The sequence below is a fragment of the Xenopus tropicalis genome, chromosome 8 (genome assembly GCF_000004195.4).
Source record: "Xenopus tropicalis strain Nigerian chromosome 8, UCB_Xtro_10.0, whole genome shotgun sequence".
NCBI lineage: Eukaryota > Metazoa > Chordata > Amphibia > Anura > Pipidae > Xenopus > Xenopus tropicalis.
Genome location: NC_030684.2, coordinates 51,085,670 through 51,106,641, shown reverse-complemented (window position 1 = coordinate 51,106,641; position 20,972 = coordinate 51,085,670). Strand labels below are relative to the sequence as shown.

The 20,972-nt window shown below is 37.3% G+C and overlaps 1 protein-coding gene across 1 annotated transcript in view; it reads left to right on the top strand.

Annotated features, from left to right (window-relative positions):
* Positions 1–20,972, top strand: part of gucy2f (guanylate cyclase 2F, retinal) — a 52,020-nt gene that overhangs the window by 13,816 nt on the left and 17,232 nt on the right. Inside the window, exons 3-12 of the mRNA XM_002931816.5 lie at positions 4,972–5,273; positions 6,358–6,712; positions 14,039–14,123; positions 15,165–15,261; positions 17,296–17,439; positions 17,910–17,990; positions 18,480–18,656; positions 19,493–19,649; positions 20,047–20,196; positions 20,630–20,778. Of these exons, the coding sequence (XP_002931862.2) occupies positions 4,972–5,273; positions 6,358–6,712; positions 14,039–14,123; positions 15,165–15,261; positions 17,296–17,439; positions 17,910–17,990; positions 18,480–18,656; positions 19,493–19,649; positions 20,047–20,196; positions 20,630–20,778 (1,697 nt within the window). The remainder of the gene's footprint in view (positions 1–4,971; positions 5,274–6,357; positions 6,713–14,038; positions 14,124–15,164; positions 15,262–17,295; positions 17,440–17,909; positions 17,991–18,479; positions 18,657–19,492; positions 19,650–20,046; positions 20,197–20,629; positions 20,779–20,972) is intronic.

The following is a 20,972-nucleotide window of genomic DNA, read 5'->3' as shown; positions in this document are numbered from 1 at the left end:
CCTAACAGATAATCCTCTCATACCTTAAAACTACGTTTAGCATCAGAATTTCATAGTTCTCAGCAAAAAACAAACTGGAAATAGTAATAGCTTCTTAACATTGCACATTTCCAGTTACTACAGTGACTGATACTGAGAACTAGCCAATATTACACACGTTGGCTTTGAGTATTTGCTTAGAGTGTTCATTTAATTACACCACAATATATCCCTGCTTTATGCTGTGTTCCCACTATGTTCTCTCACACAGACAAGTGGTTATAGGAGGCTCTGTGCCTGTGTGTTTGTGTGCGTGCAACACAGATAATGTCTTAGCATGTTATCTTTTTTTTAAAGAGTAATTCCAAAAATACAGCTGCAAATGTTTTATTATACACCGGTAAACACCCATCTAGAACATATGGTTCTGCTTTGGTTTCCAGTACCCAAGATGAAAAATAAATGAGAGACACTCCAGAGCAGTGTGAGTAAGCTAAAAAGGTGTATGGAAGGTCTGTCCAAGTTGGGATTCTTTACAATTTACAATAAACTTTCTGGTGCCCTAGTCACTTGTAGGTCTTCTCAGAGGACATAAAGAAAGGATTTTTATGCTGTGTTGCAGAAAAGTTTTTTGGTGGAATTCCCTCCCTCTAAATGGTTAGATGGTAAGTGGTTAGTTTTATTTCCCCCCCCCCAAAAAAAATCTTGTAGGCAATAATGACTAATAATATGTGTCGGCTTTCACACTGGGCAAAAAACAACATTAACTTAAAAAATGGCTCTATTATTGGAGCTTCCCATAGATCCTCTCAAATGAGGGGTGGAAGTGCCCTAACAGTCCCTACCAGAAGCACAGTAGAAGGGGTAGGAGGGTCCACCAAGTTGCTGGAAATAATTTCAACAAATCAGCCCAAAACACAACTTTTCCTAGCACATTCCCTCTATATATGAAGCAACACAATGCACTGGCACATTTATTTTTTTGACACAATATATCCCTATTAATAAAGCTTTGGATACCTTTTTAGCTAGTACGAAATTTGAAGGCAACTGATTCCACTTTTTTGCCATCAGGAATTCATTTTTACCATTCTTTGATAAACTGGAGACATCTTCAGATGGGATTTTTCATGTTCTTCAGCATAAGCTAGAAGTTAGGGGGGTACTGCATTGTAGGATTTACCTTGGTAAAAGGTTGAACTTGATGGCCCTGTATATTGTTCCACCTCAGCCAGTGTCAGACTGGCCCACGGGGATACCAGGAAAACTCTCGGTGGGCCCAAGTGTCAGTGGCCCTTCTGTCACCCAACCATTTGCCTTGTATGCCTATACCATGCCCATTACTCAATTCTATATGATAAGAAACAAAAGAAATGGAGGAAAGGATAGATAATAGTATGTAAAAAGTAGAGAGACTACTTAAGAGACTAAAGATTGTAAGGGAACATAGAAGGGGAGAGTGGGCCTAAGGTTTTCTCGTGGGCCCAGCCCACCCCAGTCCGATACTGACCTCAGCTATTATTTATGATTTCAGTAAGCAACCAGAAACACCAGAAAATGCAAGTTCCCTCACACACTGTACAGAGTGTTACCCAAAACAAAGCCAGCATGGGGATTCCCTCTACTAAGCTTGATACTGTAGGAAGCCTTATGTTGGCCATATAGCCGAATACTTAACTCTTTGTAGTTTCATGCGACAAAATAGTTACATAGTTATATAGTTACAAAATGTTCAGCCTTTAATTGTATCAATGTGCAAATAGTAAGAGAATGATAACACAGTTATCGATTTTAAAGCCCAGTAACTTTGATATCTATAATTCAACAGAGGAAGGGGTTATATCAAAGTCCTGTATTCTTACAATTAATTCCTATAACAACACATTTCATTGTAGTAATTGATTAATACAGTGGCAACAGTGCCTTGTTACATTACATACAGAGCATTTTTACTGTCCATTTGTCCATGTCTGTGGCATCTGAATGACCTCTTAATACTGATTTGCTTTTATTATTCCCTTATCTGCACTTGCATCTCTGGCTAAAAAAAAAACCTTAGGGTGTAATATATTAAACAGTTTAGGGGCATATTAAGTGAAGCTTAATCAATTTTGTCAATTTTATGTAACACAAATGAAAATGTTTGGCATTACACAGTAGAGTCTTTTTGTGTAATATGTTCATTCTAATAAACAGCGATGATTGTGTTTGGCAAGGAGTGGTAAAAGGACAGCGGTTACTGATAGAACAGGATACCTTATTCACTCTTATTAGTGCAGATAGAGCTGGTACTATAGTACAGTAATAGAGGGCAGGAGTACAGTAGGGAAGAAATAAGTATTTGGGAAAGTAGTTCTTATAAGTTGTATAAAATATTCAGTTATTATGGCGGTATCCTGTACTCTTTGCATATGGCATATTGCCCAATCTCTTGGTATGTAGCAGTTGTGATAGGGATTGGGGTTAGCATGAATGGAGATTGGATTGCACTTTAATTATTAATATTATTACATTGCTATAGAGGTGTAAAGTTGGTAGGTGACATTGAGACGTACTTAATCACAGGTGTAAACGCTGAGGGGTCTTCAGATCAGACTCTTAGACAAGCAGCTTACTGCAATAGTTGAGTTAGAGCGATTAACCAAAAAGAACAAGCATAATTAGATACTGTATGGCCGGCTTAACAGAAATTCAAAAGTTGTGGGGTGTTCATATTGTTATAAACAAAAAGCTGCTCAGGGGTCAGTGCACTGATAGCAGATCTAGCTAAGAGGTGATCCTAAGATTTACATGCTCTGGTTCCACCTGAAACATCACAAATGAGCTTTGACATGCAAAAGAGAACACTATAGGGCTCATTTATGAACACTGGGCAGATTTACCCCTGGGCAGTAACCTATTGCAAGCAATTTGTTTGTTTTCATTGTTCTACCTGCAGTTTGCTAAAAAATGCTAATCACTGATTGGTTGGTATTACTTTCTGCCCAGGTCCAAGTATCCCCAGGGTTTCTAAATAACCACAGTACTGTGTTTTAATCCTGTCCTTGATTCAAACCCACATAGCCTGTGTTTGCTAAAAATACTCAGAAACCCAAATGGGATGGTCAATTAATAATTCCCTCAGTACTGTGCTCCTTTGTTGTTGCTACAAAACTCATAAACCTGGACTATTATAGCACAACTCTTCTTGAATAGTTCTGCTATTGGCCGTAGTAGTAAGTTGTAACTGGATGTTGGAGAAAATCTTAGTTTTGTGGTTGTATTCTCAGGTTAATGTGTAATCTATTCACATACATAACAGATTGCCAGTTTTAGTACCTTAGCAGAACAATGATTCTTACTGAACTTCCATAAAAGGTTTCCCTAAATTATTCACAAGGGCGTTATGGTACTGTGAACCCCCAACCCCCAATTCTTTCTATATAACTTTGGGGATAAGAAAATGGAACCTGAAAAAAATACCACAGTGAGTTCAAACCCAAAGCATAGAAATCTGATCAGATAATTAATCACCTAATGAAATGATTTTCTTTAGGTATCCAGCAGTTGGTTTCAATTCATTTCCCAAAAGCACTGAACTGAGTTAGGCATTCGGTATTGCAGAAAATATATCCAACTTCCGCTTATGCTAACACTACTTCAAATTTGACTTAAAAGACTTTTCTATTCAGCTGAGATGGAAATTTGTGATCCATTTTCTGTGTCATTATTCCAGCTACTTGTTATTCAATCATGCAAGCACTTGAACAAATACTGTGAACATTTTGGGTGTCTTGACACTCTGGCTCAGAAACCCTGCTATAATCTACTTATCTGCAGTATTTCTTAGAATAATCTGCATACTTTAGCACATAATCACTTATCTTGGTAGATTTTGCTCTCGATAAAATAAAGTGCTGTAAGGAGCCCAAAATATTATAAAGTAGTGCAGCAATGCTTTCTTCAGTTTCCCACAGTTGTAACACATTTTATCAAGTGTGCATTTTCTGAAGGCAGGTGGTAAGATTTACCTTTTTTATTATATAGGTGTAAACATTAAATAAACTATCCATGTTCCATTTGAGTGCATTGTTTATTCTTATTAAGCAGTTATAAATCACTTATGCTAGGTTTGAAATTTCCAAACAGTAAATGCAATGGAATGTACTATTGCTGCCATTCCTGCTTATTCGGAACCACAGTGCGCAATAATCATGGAGTTTTCACTCTTCAGATGGAAGACCCTCAGTAACATGGAACATATATTTACATAGTTAAGTTCGGTGAAAAAAAGTCCAAAGTCTATCACGTTCAACCCCTTAAATAAACCCCAGTGCAAATATATATATATATATATATGTTTTCATCCCTTGAGTCAATGCCCTTTTTTATACAAGACAGCGCTTTATTTGCTTTAGTAGCCACAGAATGACACTGCCTGGAATTAGAAAACTTGTTATCTACAAAAATACCCAGATCATTCTCAATGTATGATACCCCTAAACACACTACCATTTAGTGAATAACTTAACAAGAAACATAACCTTGCACTTATCAACATTGAACCTCATTTTCCATTCTGCTGCCAATTGAGTTAAATGGCTCTGCAAAGTGGCAGCACCTGCATGAAACTTATAGTTTTGCACAACTTAAAATCATCAGCAAAGATAGAAACAGTACTTTCATTGTGCACCTCCAGGTCATTAATAAACAAGTTAAAAAGCAAAGGACCAAGGACCGACCCCTGTGGTACTAACAAAACTGGTCTAATTAGAAAGTGTTCCATTTGATGTATGTTTGTTTAGTTCATGGTGCTGTAAACATATTAATAGCTAATGACTAATGCCAAAACGGCAAGTTTTGGACCAATGTAACACTTCCATAACCAGCTTGGTCCTGAAAGCAGAATAATTAAGCAATTGTTTTAATTATTATATGGACTGACAGCAGTTTTTAGATGGCTACTATATTTTGGTTAGCAAATTCATATTTTTTCCTGGCTTTGTATTACAGTGATTATTATGTGCATGCATTCTGTCCTAATTGGGGGACAGGCACAACAGCGGCTTCTGGAAGTGGCCCATGACTTGAAAATGACAGATGGCACTTATGTGTTTGTTCCTTATGACACACTCTACTATAGTTTACCATATCATAAGACCACATATGATATGCTGAAGAACAGCCCAAATCTCACAGCTGCCTATGATTCTGTGCTTACAATCACAGTGGAGTCTGAAGGCAAAACCTTCTATGAAGCATTCCAAGAAGCACAGGAGAGCGGGGAGATGAATGCTAACATAAAACCAAGTCAGGTAATATAAACTTCACACTTGCCTTGTAATGTCTAATAGGACTTTGCATTAGTCTGCTGAACCTTGCTATACTTCCAGCCCACATGCAATGACATATATAATACTATAACTCTCTAGCACACTACAGTGTAACTGACATTTGAATAACCAGTATAAACAGAAGTTCACTTGCTTTTGCCAGTGTGTGAGACTAAGGGATTTAAATTAATCCCCAAGCTAGGAGGGTATTAAAGTGAAACAATAAAGTGGTAACTCCTTTACAGTCTTATTTATTTATTGAAAGCTGAATTCCAAGGCATGAGTATACATTTAGATACCCAGACCAAACTATTAAAGTATGATTTATTTAAGATTTATATATCCTTGTGGATATATCCATTCTCAATTTCCTATTTATCAAACTATCTCTTTGTTTTCCATTTTTGGGGGTTATGAAATAAAAGGTACTAGTGTGCGCAGGTGCAGTAACTCATAACAACCCATAAGATGCTTGCCTTTGAACAGGTGACCAGAAAATCTGACCTGCTGATTGGTTACTATAGGTTACTGCACCTAGGCAAACTTTGTGCCTTTTAAAACATAACCCCCTTGCCTTCCTTTATTGTGCCCTTTCCTTGGGGAATATTTCATGTTGTGCCATGCACACTTAAAAAGTAAGTTAATTGCTCATATTTGTGGGGTCCTTCCAGTATTGTTATATGAAGCCTTCAGACTGTTCTCTTTTTGTGTAAAGTGCCAGACTGAACAGAAATTTGGAAATTTACCCTTTCATTGGATAACAGTCTATCAGAATTGCCAACAATCACAGAATTAAATTTGTAAAGTTATGAAAGTTATATTAGAGGATGTTAAATATATGTAACATCATGTGCAGGTCAAGAATTCAAAATAGGCTTTGTCATTTCAGCCCCCCACAGGCCCTATAATTAGTGACTGTCTATGGCATCTTACAGTAGCCCCTTTGGCATTTGCCAGAATCCACACATTGCCTGTGAGGGTCTGATCATGTACACTGGAATGCCAACATTCCCAACTATTAAACAAAAGGTCACTGAAAGTAACTCCAATTATTTTGTTTGCCCAGGTGTCACCATTATTTGGAACCATATACAATGCAATATATTTCACTGCTTATGCCATGAACAGCAGCAGAAGGCAGGGGACATGGGTGTCTGGTTCCAGCTTGGTTAAGCATTCAAAAAACATGCAGTTTTATGGATTTAACCAATGGATTAAAACAGATATGAGCGGCAATGGCTTCACAGACTATGTAATCCTGGATGCTGACATGAAGACAAATGAGCTACACCGCACCTATGTAGTGGATATGGAAACTGATATGGTCCGATACATGGGGAGGCCAATTCACTTTCCAAATGGGGTCTCACCAAAGACAGACTCCTACTGCTGGTTTTCTGATGGAAAAATCTGCACAGGCGGTGAGTTCATATTTATATTAAATATATACAGTTATACAGTTTAGGGTAAAGTCACATTCCTGGTTACTTCTTGTTTTAGTGAAGACAAGTGTTGTAGGTTTGCTTGTGTTGAGAAGTTATACACAAAGCGGTAGCGCCTATGTTTGCTTGCACCTAGCTTCAATGCACAATGCAGCTTCAATGCAACATTTTCGCAAAACGGCGAATATGTTGCACGCCAAAAAAAATTGTCAAAAAAAATGACGAGCATGACATGTTCGTTGTTTTGCAAATTTTTGGTGGCAACACAATCCTGTTGGGTTTATTTCATGTCTAAATGATTTTTTAGTAGAAAAGCAACTTGGTTCTCATGTGGATATCACGAATGAATGTTCTTGTTCACAATGGGATTATAATAAACACCCCAAAGGGACTGCATGCAACATCAGTAAAACTTGAAACCAGAAAAAAAAGGTGCGTTTAGAGTAAAATTCAGTTCAAATTTACAAGATACAGTAAGAGAGACTGATATAATTATGTAATAATACTGTGCTGTGTTAAATGTTAAATGCAATGCTCAGAGAAGAATCTAAATAGTCCATGATTCCTAAATGGTGTTGTCAAGCAGCCTACAGTGCAAAAACATGTAGCTGAATGATGCTCTTCTGTACAATGTGCGTCCCCGTGCTGTAGAGCCAGATCAAATATCAAGCTGATTAGACCCTTTTGTAATGTAATGAAAAGTATTCCATTTGCCCACATCTAGTAAGTCATAACAACTAGTGATGGACGAAATGTTTCGCCAGGCCTGGATTCGCTGGAATTTCCGCATTTCGCCATTAGCGGATTGTTTCGCAAAAAAAGATGAAAAAATTCGCTGCACGTCCAAAAATTGTCGCAAGAATAGGTGCTGGCGTCAAAAGTATAGTGGCACGTCCAAATTGTCACAAGAATAGTCGCAGGTGTCAAAAGTATAGTGGCACGTCCAAATTGTCACAAGAATAGTCGCAGGTGTCAAAAGAATAGTGGCACGTCCAAATTGTCGCAAGAATAGTCGCACGTCCAAATTGTTGCAAGAATAGTTGCAAGAATAGTCGCAGGCATCAAAAGAATAGTTGCGCGTCCAAATTGTCGCAAGAATAGTCACAAGAATAGTCGCAGGCCTCAAAAGAATAGTCGCAGGCGTCCGTGAGACATTTTCGTTGTTTCACAAATTTTTCGCCGTTTCATGAATCTTTTGAAAGATTTGCGAATTTATTGGCGAAGCAAAACGGGACAGATTCACTCATCACTAATAACAACCAATCTGATGTGTATTTTTAAACAGCTGACCAAAGAATGCTACCTGCTGATTGGCTGCTGTGGGTTATCAGAGAAGTAGCAAACTTTAGAACATTAATCACATTGCCTGAAGCATCAATTCTTTAATTGAAAGCAACCAATGAGATCTTTGACTAGTAAATACTAACTATTGATTGGTTGCTAAGAATGTGTTTATTTGGGTAATGTGCCAGGAGGTTTTGAGATTTTACTATACAAAGGACATGTTTTGCCATGGCACCCATGATTCCAACCAACAGGGGTACCAGTATTTTAAACAGTTCAAAGTAATAGCTTAACAAGGGAGTATCAAGGGCCATCTACCAACACATATGGCCATGTGATAACATTTACTGTATATGGGAAAAATGTTACCCCTTAAAAAGGGTATAACAATATGTATAGAGTATTAATAACACTGGTTATCACTGAAAATCAAAAGGAATTACCTCTGTTAAGGTAGGGTCCATAGTATTCATTTTTGAAAATTACCTACTGAGGAGATGATAATAACTGGTCACTTGGCCATTGTACAGAGTATGCAAGTATGCAATGTACGGAGTATGCAATGGTAGTACACTACCGTTTCTTGTGATTTCTGTTCATTTAAGTAATGTGGTTGATGATAGAGTTGTTAAAACTAGATTTAGCTGGGTTGTCCATACGGCTCATAATGTTCATTTGTGGAATTGTTTAGAATTTTCTTCTGTTACAGCCTCCGCTCTCAGGTTGGTCAAAGAGTAATGATAAATTCAGCACATCCCCAGAACAATTAAAATTTGATAAAGTTCAGCAAGGTGGCTTCACCATATTTCCCCTTCTCACTTGGGGCTTATTTTGCTATGGTATTTGTACTACTTTTGGATTATGTGCTTATTATCTCTGCTAAACTTAGTAAACCATTTGGGGGTCAGCAGTTTTAAATTAGCATCCTGTTTACTAAGAGAGAGGCATGCTGTGGCTGGATTCCTTATCTTATGCAACTCAATACTGATCTTGTCTATAGCTTGAGGTCTGTGTATTCTGTATCTTCCTGCTGTAGTGGTGTTGAGTTGCTTATTTGATCTGTGCCTTTGGCAGGGATCCCCATTCTTTTTCACTAGTGAGCCACACTCATGTAAAAAGTGTTGGTGAGTCACATACACATAAAAATGTTATTTGGGGGTGCCAAATAAGGATTGTGATGCGATTTTTTAGTAGCCCCATGTGGACTTCTAGCCACTGTGTCTCTGTGATTCCAAAACTTCCAAAACAAAAATGTTAAAATGGCGCCTACTTTGAGATCACTGGGAGCAACATCAAAGGGCCTGGTGAGCAATATGTTGCTAATGAGCCACTGGTTGGGGATCACTGGTCCGTAGTGTACTACAATATTTTAAATTGGAGCTGTCACCCTAAGAAATAATTCCAAATAGTTTTCTATTGTGTTTGTCAAGCAAAATCATCTTCACTTACACTATATACATTTTTTAAATCTTATTTTCTTCAGCCTTGGAATTCACAATTGCAGCAAGCAGGCAGGCACCAATTGTGGACACTGTTATTAAGGCAAGCTTTCATCTTGCCAAAATCTTGTTTCTGTGCCAGTATGGGGGGACCCGATACCTATGTCCATGCACTGGTTAAACAATAAGATGGTGAGGAGGGACGGGGAATGTGAGGGGTGCAGCAACATCTAAGATGCTCTGAATTGTGAAAGTAACTGTCTGCCCCACCTCTATGCCTATTAATTATCTAATAGGCTAATGAGTAAATGACCCTTGCGGCGCTCCCCCTGCCCAACCGCTCCTGCCCCGACGCGTTAAATTTACACCCCAACCCCTTGGATGTTGCTCCCAGTGGCCTCAAAGCAGGTGCTTATTTTTTAGTTCCTGGCTTGGGGGCAAGTTTTGGTTGCATAAAAACAGGTGTACTGCCACACAGAACCTCCTGTAGGCTGCCAGTCCACATAGGGGCTATTAAATAGCCATCGTGACCCTTATTTGGTACCCCCAGGATAAACTTGAGCTTTGAAAGCCCTGCCCCTTACAAAGTTGGTCCCCAGCTATATAATTCTACATTGTCTCTCTGCACTGAGTCTTAAAACTGATACATTTTAAAAACAAGATTTTTTTATGACTTTATGGATCCTTTTCTAATACTGATATTAACCTCTTTAGCTCTTCTATTCATGTTTTAAACATACAAGTTTATTGTACAGGTATGGGACCTGTTATCCAGGGTGCTCAAGACCTGGGGTTGTCCAGATAAGGGGTCTTTCTGTAATTTGGATCACAATACCTATTGTACTTAATCACAACTAAGATATAATTAAAAAAAAAAAAATATATATATATATATATATATTAATTATATCTTAGTTGTGATTAAGTACAATGTATTTTTTCACTAAGGGTGTCAAGTCAAGTTTGTTTTATGTGTTTTTTTTCTCTGTACCTGTTTGTTTGGTGTTGCCTAGCAACAGGATGGGCGCCTTTTTGGGCTTAAAAATGTTTGTTCTGCACTATGGTGTTGGTGTCCCTGATGAAAGTTCTTTTTGTTTTCTTTAACCCTGTGACTCCTGTATGAAAATTCCTGTGTGTGCCATCACCCCATGTATATATATTAATTATATCTTAGTTGTGATTAAGTACAATGCATTTTTTTATTTTTACAGAGAAAAAGGAAATAGAAAAAATGAAATTTAAAATTATATACTTATAATGGAGACTATGGGAGATGACCTTGCCAGAATTAGGAACATTTTGGATAATGGGTTTTCAGATAAAGATTTTTTTTGTATGCACCAAAAATTTTGCCGTAGAGCAATGTATAGTTAAAGATCACATGATAAGATAGATTTTGTCATATCATATGGAATGTAAATTACAGTAGTAATCTAATGTTATTCATAACAATGCAATAGTTTAATCTTCTTGCTCAACCTCCTGTTAAATCGAACTTTTATGCAGACCTTGATAAGTCGTATTGTAGGTCCCTGGGCCATCCACTGATACCCTGATATTAATGGATTCTGTTCAGTAAGCCTCAAACAGGCATATTAAGTACAACTAACACATATTTATGTGGCTTGAAATTTGGGCCTATTCAGTTAAGTGTGACAAGGAAAATCAGCAGCGTTATGCTGTAGTGGATTTTCATAGTATTGTGATATTTCACTCATTAACTAAGAAAGGTTGGGAAATTGGCCAAGATAATTAATGGGAATGATCTCTTCCTGCCAGCCATTAATGGCAGGGCATTTAGCCATGTATATCCTGTGCTTTTCCCTATTGAAAAATCCCTACAAATACAAAAAATAAGTTTCACCAGAAACTGCGCTTGGTAGAGATTAAACTATAAAGAAATAACTCTATAAAGCCTTGGGTTTTGCATAAAAATGAAATAGGGTTGCCTGTTCTGGTACTACTGGAGCTGAAGTAATACATGAAGTAGTAACCCATTGCCCACACATCCAGAGAAAACCAGAAGCACAATTACATTATTAGAAGAAAGGAAACCTATTTAAACCCTAACACTGCTTAAGTGGTCTTGAAAAAGCATTTGACAGGGTAAACTGGATTTCTATAACAACATTTTTTTAGACATAAGCCCAATAAAATACTATAATATACACTACTATACAGTCATTCAACAGCATGGCCACTGTACCCATTCTAGTATTAGAGCCCCTGACAAGTAATATCAGCCAATAATCAAAAATCAGTGGCATCAAAACTGAATTGAATATGATACTCACCCTTAGAAACCCAGAATAGATAACACACTAGACAGCTACTAACCTACGGGAATTCAGCAAAGCATTATATTATAAAATGATCAAGCAAAATTTCCATCAAGAGACCTATAAGGCCAGTTTTCCTTAACGTCTAACCAAAATCCAGCCGCAAAAATAGTTACCTTTTTGTATAGCTTGGTTGGGGAGAATGGCAACAATGCAAATTATTATTATATTATTGTTATAACTATCAGCTAACTACTATCTGAATACAATGGTCCTTGTAAGCATTGCACCCACTCAATATCCATACTATCAGATGGAGTAGACCTTTCCCCTTTGGTAACAGAATCATCATGCCTTATACAGATCTACTAGGGTAACTATACTGCCAGCCAATAGAACAGAATTCTTAATAGAATTTGTGAGACCTTTGTTGTGGCTTTGTGGCAAGGACTGCCTGATTGACTGAAAGATGACCTTGTTGTGAGAGATCATGTTAGGTGCCTATATTTGGTACTGGCCCCATTTTTTTACTGACCCCTCGTTCCTACTTTGACACTACTTACAGCTCCATTGAAGGAGCCTTTGCAGATTGGTATCACTCATCTCTCAATAGAGGAATTTGAAGGGAACTTTCTTGGACTCCTTTGTCAAGAAGCATGGAATTTTTTCCATCCTTTGTATGCACCTTTTTAAATCATTGCTCTCAAAAAACTAAAGAACTAGGGGACACATCTAATAAAAGGAGCAAAGTTTGCTATCGGTCTAATCACCTACAGCAACCAATAAGCAGCAAGCATTTACTGGTCACCTATTTAAAAGCAAACATCCTCTTGGTTGCTATGGGATACTGCACCTGGGAATTATAGTTATTTTTATTATATATGGGCCTAACACTTTAATGAGGAGCCCTACATTGAGAGAAACTGTTATTCCCTATTATTCATAGCCTTCAGCTCCAGTGATATTACCACTACCTTATCTAGAAAAAGAACATTCTTGGGTCAAACACATGCCCCTCACCTTGTGCAAGAATTCTGCAGGAAATTCTGAAGCCTGACAACAAGGGTAATGTGATCCACCCTATTTCTTTCCATGATTTTTTTTTCTCTTCTTAAATTTAAGCTGTTTGATTTTTGTTCCTGTAGACAAGTAAGTAAAAAAGTGTATAATAAAGGAAATGCTGTATCTTGGATAACCAACATTTGTCTTTGCTTACTTCTCTGCGCTTGAAGGAAAGAGGAACATTGATAGATAGATAGAGATAGAGAGAGAGAGAGAGAGAGAGAGAGATGATAGATAGATAGATAGATGATAGATAGATAGATAGATAGATAGATAGATAGATGATAGATAGATGATAGATAGATGATATATAGATAGATGATAGATAGATGATAGATGATAGATAGATAGATAGATAGATAGATAGATAGATGATAGATAGATAGATGATAGATAGATAGATAGATAGATAGATAGATAGATGATAGATAGATGATAGATAGATAGATAGATAGAGTGGGAAGCAAGTATGTGTATGTACAGAAAGAGCAAATTAGTACATTTCTGTGACAATTCAACTAAAATTTGATATGTGGTAGATATATCTGTGGTACCATATATATGTGGTAGTCATTGCAGCTTTTCAGTTGTCTTTTTCCAAACTAGAGTTTGGAAAAAGAGGGAAACTATCATGAAGATTAAAATGAAATATGAGCTTCTTCTCATGGAAATAAGAAACTTTCTAAATAGAATCAATTAAAAAATTTAATTTTATATCACTTCTGAAATAACTGTTACACTTCTCTATCCCCTTGGCAACCTTACTCTCTACATGTAGCTTTAAACTGGCTATTTTGTTAGCATTACCGTCAGCTTTATTACATTGGCTAGCCAAAGAGAGCACACACTCACATACTGACTCCTACATGAAGGGTGACACATTGCTAAGAGGGTGATAGTTTTTATTTAAAAAATGGTACAGAATTTTTAATGATTATATTTAGAAAGTTTCTTATTTTCATGAGACAGAGCTTATTTAAAGTTCCCCTTTTGAATTTTCATTTTTGTAATAATTCCCTATATGGTTTGCAACTGTAACATGCTTTGACTGTCAACAACGGTGATTTATATTAACCTTTATATTAACTTTTGGTATGATGTAGACATTAATATTCTGAGACTATTTGCAATTGGTCTTAATTTTTTATTATTTGTGGTTTTGTTGTTATTTAGCTTGTTGTTCATCGGCTTTAGTTTGGTATTTCAACAGCTATCTGGTTTTAACTGTTTTTCTTCCTCAGGTATTGAACCTGCCTTTGCACTAATGGTCTTTCTCTGCATTGTCGTTGCCATCATCTCTTTAAATGGACTTGCTTATGTTATAAGGTTGGTCTTCAGCTCAAAGTACTCTACATTTATTTACATTTCCATCATTTTTCTACACATTTTTATGAGCATAGGGGCTCTTTTACTAAGGAAGGTGGTAAGTAAAGTACTTTGGAATATGTTGGGCCTTTATAAGTATGTGTTCATAATAAAGTGCAAAAAAAACAGACAAAGCACCTTTTTGTTTCTGTATTGTCAGTAGCTTTGTTGCTTTGCCAGAACAAACAGCACAAGGACACAGAGTGCAGTAGCTTTGCAAAATAAATGGCGCATAAATGTAAATAAACCCTATATTATTACACATTATTAGGCACATGTATACCAGTGGAACAGTTTATGAAAAATATTGGAATGCTTGCTTGGTTTATAACATAATCAATTATATACTCAGCAAGAAAAGTCCTGACTGGTTTTGAAATTCATGAGTGGTCATTTACAAGGACCCATGGATGAAGTGTAAGAGTATTAAGGAATGTGTCCCTTAGTGTTTATGAAAGCAGCCTATCTTGCTGTGGTCTCTGCAACTTGTGCAGACAGACTGCAATCTTAGGGGGCTCAACCCAGGTCTGTCCTTAGAGACTGCCCTTTGGCCATAAGGTAGGCAGTAAATAAAGAGTTCCATTACAGTCTGAATGCTCTGTTGCTCCATAAATTGCACATCTAAACAAAGCACAGAATAGGGAAAAGGTAAGGGGTGGGAGAGGGATGCCTACAATGCATGCATTAATTTCATTTGTACACCACATGACACAAAGGAAACATTCATTCATAATATTGGTAGAGTTTACAGTAAGGGATATATTATCCCATAAATACACAGACTAGCCATGTGTATAACACATCTTATTAAAAAATATTGTACTTTTAACTCATTTTACCTGAAATCATGAAAAAAAATCTAGCCAATAATATTACCAATATTGTATTTAGAACTTAGTGGACTCCTTAAAGAGGCTCCAGTGGTAGTTTCTTCTATGTATTCTTTTATGTTGCCGACAAATAGAAACAACATCTGACAAATATATGTTTTTGCTTCTCCAGGCGCCGTATAAATAAAATTAAGCTAGTTAGAGGACCAAACAAAATTCTCTTGACTCTGGAAGATGTTACCTTTATTAATCCACAACTCAGTGTTAAGGTAAGAAAACTTGTTGTTCAACTGAAGCCAGTATTGTGAATGTATTTTTGAGGTCATCATTTTAGTTTAGGAGTAATTACTCAGGTCCTAGCTAATTCAGATATGTAGGCAGGATTGTTTCCTTCAAGATCTCCACTTGTGAAAATGATGGTGGTAAGGGTAACCAGATAATAAGATGGTCCTAATGTGGCAAGTATCTGTCTGCATTTCTCACAGACAATGAGAAAAAAAGGGTGTTCATGCCCTTCCACATGTTTGCCTCTTCTGAGGAATGGTGGCCTATTGACTCTGGGGAACCCTGGAGCTACTGCCATCATAGACCTGGTGGTAGCCCAAAGTTCCAACTACAGGCGCCTCAAGCAGGCTGGATACAAATGCCAGTTAGAACTCCAGAAGTGGCACAACCCCCATTCTTATAATGCTAAATGCAATTTGCACTGGAATTGTGTCAAAAAGCAGGCACAAATGCATCCAACTTGACACATAGGGGCACATTTACTAATCCACGAATCCGAATCCTGAATGGAAAAAAATCGTATTGGAAACGGAAATTTTGCGACTTTTTCGTTGCCGTCTTGATTTTTTCGTATTTTGCGCAACTATTTCGTCACTGTCGCGACTTTTTCGTATTGAACAATCGTGAATGGCGGAAAAACCTTTCCGACTTTGCATGATTTTGGAAGCCTTCCATAGGAATAAATGGCACTGTGCAGCTCCAACCTGGCCCAAGGAAAGTCACGTTACCGAAGCTTGAATGAATTCAAAACTTTCGTACTTGTTGCGACAATACGATTTTTTCGAGACGGCGACGAAAAAGTCGCGGAAAATATACGACAAATTCGCGCCGCAACGAAAAAGTCGCAAAAAAATGAAAAAAACGCATTCGGACGCTTTCGGTCCGTTCGTGGATTAGTAAATCTCCCCCATAAGGTGTAATTGCAATAGACAATTGCGAAGCACCTCCACAGTTATGCTGGAATTATGGGAGAAAAGTTACATTATGGGTAAAAAAAATACTAGTTATTTATAATAAAACCAGTAAATGGTATGTTGAGTAAACCCTAGTCAATTAATAAGTATTAAATGCTAGTCATATAAATCTCTGCATGACTAGGACATTTTTGCTTTGCATTTTATTTGGACATAAAGCTTTGTCCTCAAAGCTTAACACTCTCACTAAATACCTTGTCATTATGGCTAAAACCTAAATCTATGCTGTCCACAATGAATCTCATTCTCTGCTTACCTATCAACATCAATTTTTTTGAACTATGGCTTACTGATCAATCTTTTTGAGCTATGGCTTTCCGAGCATTGCTTGAAGTGAATTGTTGAACTGCATTTGCTTTGCAAGTCCTTTCCTCTGATCTACTGGCACATAAAAGACTTTAAATAATGTAAGATAAAAACAAAACTGGCTATAACTGATCTGAGCTCTCTAAGGGCTGGTGGATAAACTTCATCAGGGCTTTAAATATTTATACGTTTAATTTTTCCTTGGGAAACATTGCCTTGTGTTAACCATTTTGTGACACAACTATTACTATTCCAGTAAAGAGACACTGGATTCTCTATTGCGTGCAGCTATTTAAAAGAATTCTGATAGCCAAAATGTAAACTCAGTCAATGCATGAGTTAAACTATCCTTGTTTCAGCGATTCAGAATTACAATTTTATAGGAAAACTGGGAAATCACAAAGCAAAAAAAAACAAAAACAAAAAAAAAACATTTCTTATTTGCTAAAGACTGGGTAGATGCTGAAGGTCTGTATATCTGGCCAGACAAGTTTAAGAATCGAATCTACACCATTTCTAGAGAGTAACGGGCCTGTGGTTGGATTGTACATACCCATAGTAGTTGCAGAGTGTGTTCTGACAGCTGCCTCGAGCAGCTTGTTTTGGCATAGATCCGAACACAGGATCGGGGGATCAATATTTCAATTATTATTCTATATCACAACTATACTGGTCATTGTTACTGGAACCTGAATTATACTGGCAATTGTTAACTGATATTTGCAATTCTTCACTAAGAAACTGAGCAACGATGGGAGTCGTACTAGTGACAGTGGCCCGGTATTAACAGATACCAGGAGTATGAAATCTCCAATGAGGTCAGGTTCAACTCAAAGCCTTATACCTGCTACCTATGAGAATTCCAATGTAGCAATATATGAGGTAGGTAAATATATAAAATATATATTTTGTATTGTGCTTGATATAATTGTTAGTCTCCAAATGAAATTATACTCTAATACAGAAAAAGGCAAAATGAATTTACTACTATTAAAAACTATTATAATAATTCTTGTATATTTTATAATTTGGAAATATAAATAATAAAAACTACAGTTTTTGTAGTGTGAGATCAAGAAGGTAATGTTGCATACAACTATTTGCATGCACACGTGATCAAATGTTGGGTGTGCAGTTTTTAAAAAGGTATTCCTGCTGCACACACTAACAAGAAATCAAAAGGTACTCAGGCAAGAGGGATTGGTCAATTGAAACCTATATAAAGTTTAAACAAAGACATATATAAGTGTTACAAATATTGAATAAAAGCATAGAGGAATCATGGCCCTCTGCCCTGCTCACTAACTGTTAATATACAATTGATCTGTACCCATGTGATTTACTGTCCTCAGGGTGACTGGGTTTGGATGAAAAAATTTCCTTCTGGAGATTTTGGAGAACTTAAGCCAGGAACAAGCGATGTGTTTGAAACGGTAACTATGCAATATATGTGTTAGAGCCAAATTGTATATATTATATCTGCATCTGTCACTAATTGTCAACATGTGAATTCCATTCCGACCATTACTGGTGACTTAACAACAGCTAATATGCTGCCCAGTGCGGTTTGCTCTTAGGGCAATGCCTGCTAGACTAAAGTAACCTGCTATGGTTTGCTCCACTGACATGATACATTAGCCATGAGGGGTGCAGTTGTTTACTGATCAACAGAACATATTGGTCAGAAAAGTCAGCCATGGTGTGATCTTCTGTACAGCAAATAAACCAGTCATTCCAAATTGGGCCACAGCCTACAGATGTAACATCCCCCTGCGGTGCCATGTCGTATTTGCTGGTCACATATACTGAGTCACTCCAGGTTACATTTTTGAATGTTTGGTTTTTGCATATGTTCTATTTGCAATTTAGTTTTTTTGCTAACTGACACCAAGGAATTTAAAGGGAAGTGCATTTCTGTGCAGATGAAAGACATGCGCCATGAGAACGTCAACCCATTTCTGGGGTTCTTTCATGACTGTGGAGTTTTTGCCATCGTCACAGAGTTTTGTTCAAGGGGCAGCTTGGAAGATTTACTAAGAAACCAAGATGTGAAACTAGACTGGATGTTCAAATCTTCCTTACTGCTGGATCTTATCAAGGTAAATACCATCACTCAGAGGAAGCCACTTGGCTATTGATTGGTTATATAGCCTGGCCATTAAGGACCAATAAACTACAAGCAAGTATAATACTTGCAGCATGTTTTTAGCCTACGTTGAGATATGATGGTATGCAGATAGTGACTATGTACCTACTGTAAATGAGAGAATACACCTAAATATCTTAATATCTTATATTGTGCTTCCAGCTGGCTACAGAAAGACCATTAAGCATATTATTATATTATACATATTATTTGATTTTTATTAATACAGTTTAAGCAACAATGGAGAGAGAACAGTAATAATAAACTGCAGCACACATAGTAATGATAAACTAGTAATTAACTGTTATACCGGTAGAAATATTCATAAAACAAAAAAAAAATTTTTTTAACTAGGGGTAGGCGCAGAAGAGGCTCCTACCTAGGGGGCAACGATGGGGGGGGGGGGGGGGGCGCTAGGCAGGCGCTTCTTCTGCCTACCCCTAATCTGGGCTCTCTTGCCCCTGCCGGTTCCCTTACCCTCTCTGTGACATCACTGCACATGTGGAAAGGGCAAGGAGGCCGGCTAGGTTAGCTAGGGAGCCCTGCTGGCTTGGCTCACCTCTCCATGGGTTCCTAAACTTTGGGGCCGAAACACTGGATGGGGAGACCTTATTGTAGAGGCTAGTTAGGCTGAGATATGGAGTCAACAAACACTTTGTGTTCTGGAACTAAAACAAAGTAACTTATATTTGTTAAGAACTAAGAACATTGATTTGGACAAATAACTGAAAACAGCTAATATAATATCTGAGTCAGCGCCAACTTACTCAATCTGTTATTAATGTGTAGGGAATGAAGTATCTGCACCACAGAAAGTTTGTCCATGGGAGACTTAAATCTCGGAACTGTGTGGTAGATGGACGTTTTGTCTTAAAAGTCACTGACTATGGTTATAATGAAGTGCTGGAGGCCCAAAGGATTCCTCATGAAGAACCAACTGCATATGGTAAAACAACTTTTGTAGCAACAGTTCATTTTAGTTGAGAAAGACAAAAGTCCATCACCCTCTCCAAATAATCTTAAGTGCATATATGATTTTATTATTAACACATTTATAAAGCACAAACATAATCAGCAGCGAAGTTCAATAAATGGTGTATACATTAAACATACAGATTTACATACAAAACGAACCAATAACCAATGCAAGAGGTATAGAGGGCCTTGCCCAAACAAGTTTACAAACAAGTTTATCAATACACTCATGTTTATAAAAATATATATACAAATAGATGGTGATGCTAGTGCTTTGCTATAGAAAGCAAGTTGTATGTGTATACACTTTAGAAGAGTTTTTTGTTGGGCTAAAAATGAGTCTGCTAATACTCCTTTCATAATTGCAGAGCTACTGTGGACAGCACCAGAATTGCTTAGGGACCCACTTTCAGCAGTGCATGGCTCTTTCTCTGGAGATGTGTATAGCTTCTCTGTTATCATGCAGGAAGTGGTGGTGCGTGGCCCCCCATTTTGTACAGTGGAAGATACTGCAGAGGGTAAGAGCAACATTGTATAATACACATATTTTGTTTATATTATACTAATATATGTATTCAGCAGTAGCATTTTTACAATTATTTCTATCCTAATAAGATATAGTAGTAGGGTAGGAAGCCTAATACCCCTGTTTAATTGATATATACAGTATACATATATTCTGCCACTTGCTTTTCTATGGCATGATGGTGGTAGATTAAATGGGTTCACTAAATACAGGATTTAATATTCCTTTTTTGCCCCAGACAGTCCTTGCATTTATTGATGGACCTTTCTGATTTGGCAAGACATTTTATTTGTAGAGTGAAATCATATTAAAACAAAGCATTGATCAATAATAAAGGTTAGGGAAATAAAATGATTATACATTAGGACTATAGCTTTCCGGCATTTTCATTGTAGCTAAAACATTTCTGCTGTTCTACCCTACAGAAATCATCCAGAAGGTAAAGAAGCCACCGCCCTTGTGCCGTCCCATGGTGTCCCCAGATCATGCTCCAATGGAGTGCATCATACTAATGAAGAAGTGTTGGAATGAAGTGCCAGACAGGCGACCCTCCTTTGATGAAATATTTGATCAGGTGAACAACTTTAATTTTAATATATATATAAGAATATTAGCCATTTTTTGACATGGAAGAATAATGCCAAAGGACTAGTATGTTGCACAGGGTTGCACAGCTCACATAAGCCTAGGCAGCCAAGAATAGAGGCAGCAGTTAGAAGGGTCTGGATAGGCACAGGCAAACACAATGCAGGATTCAGTGATCATTGC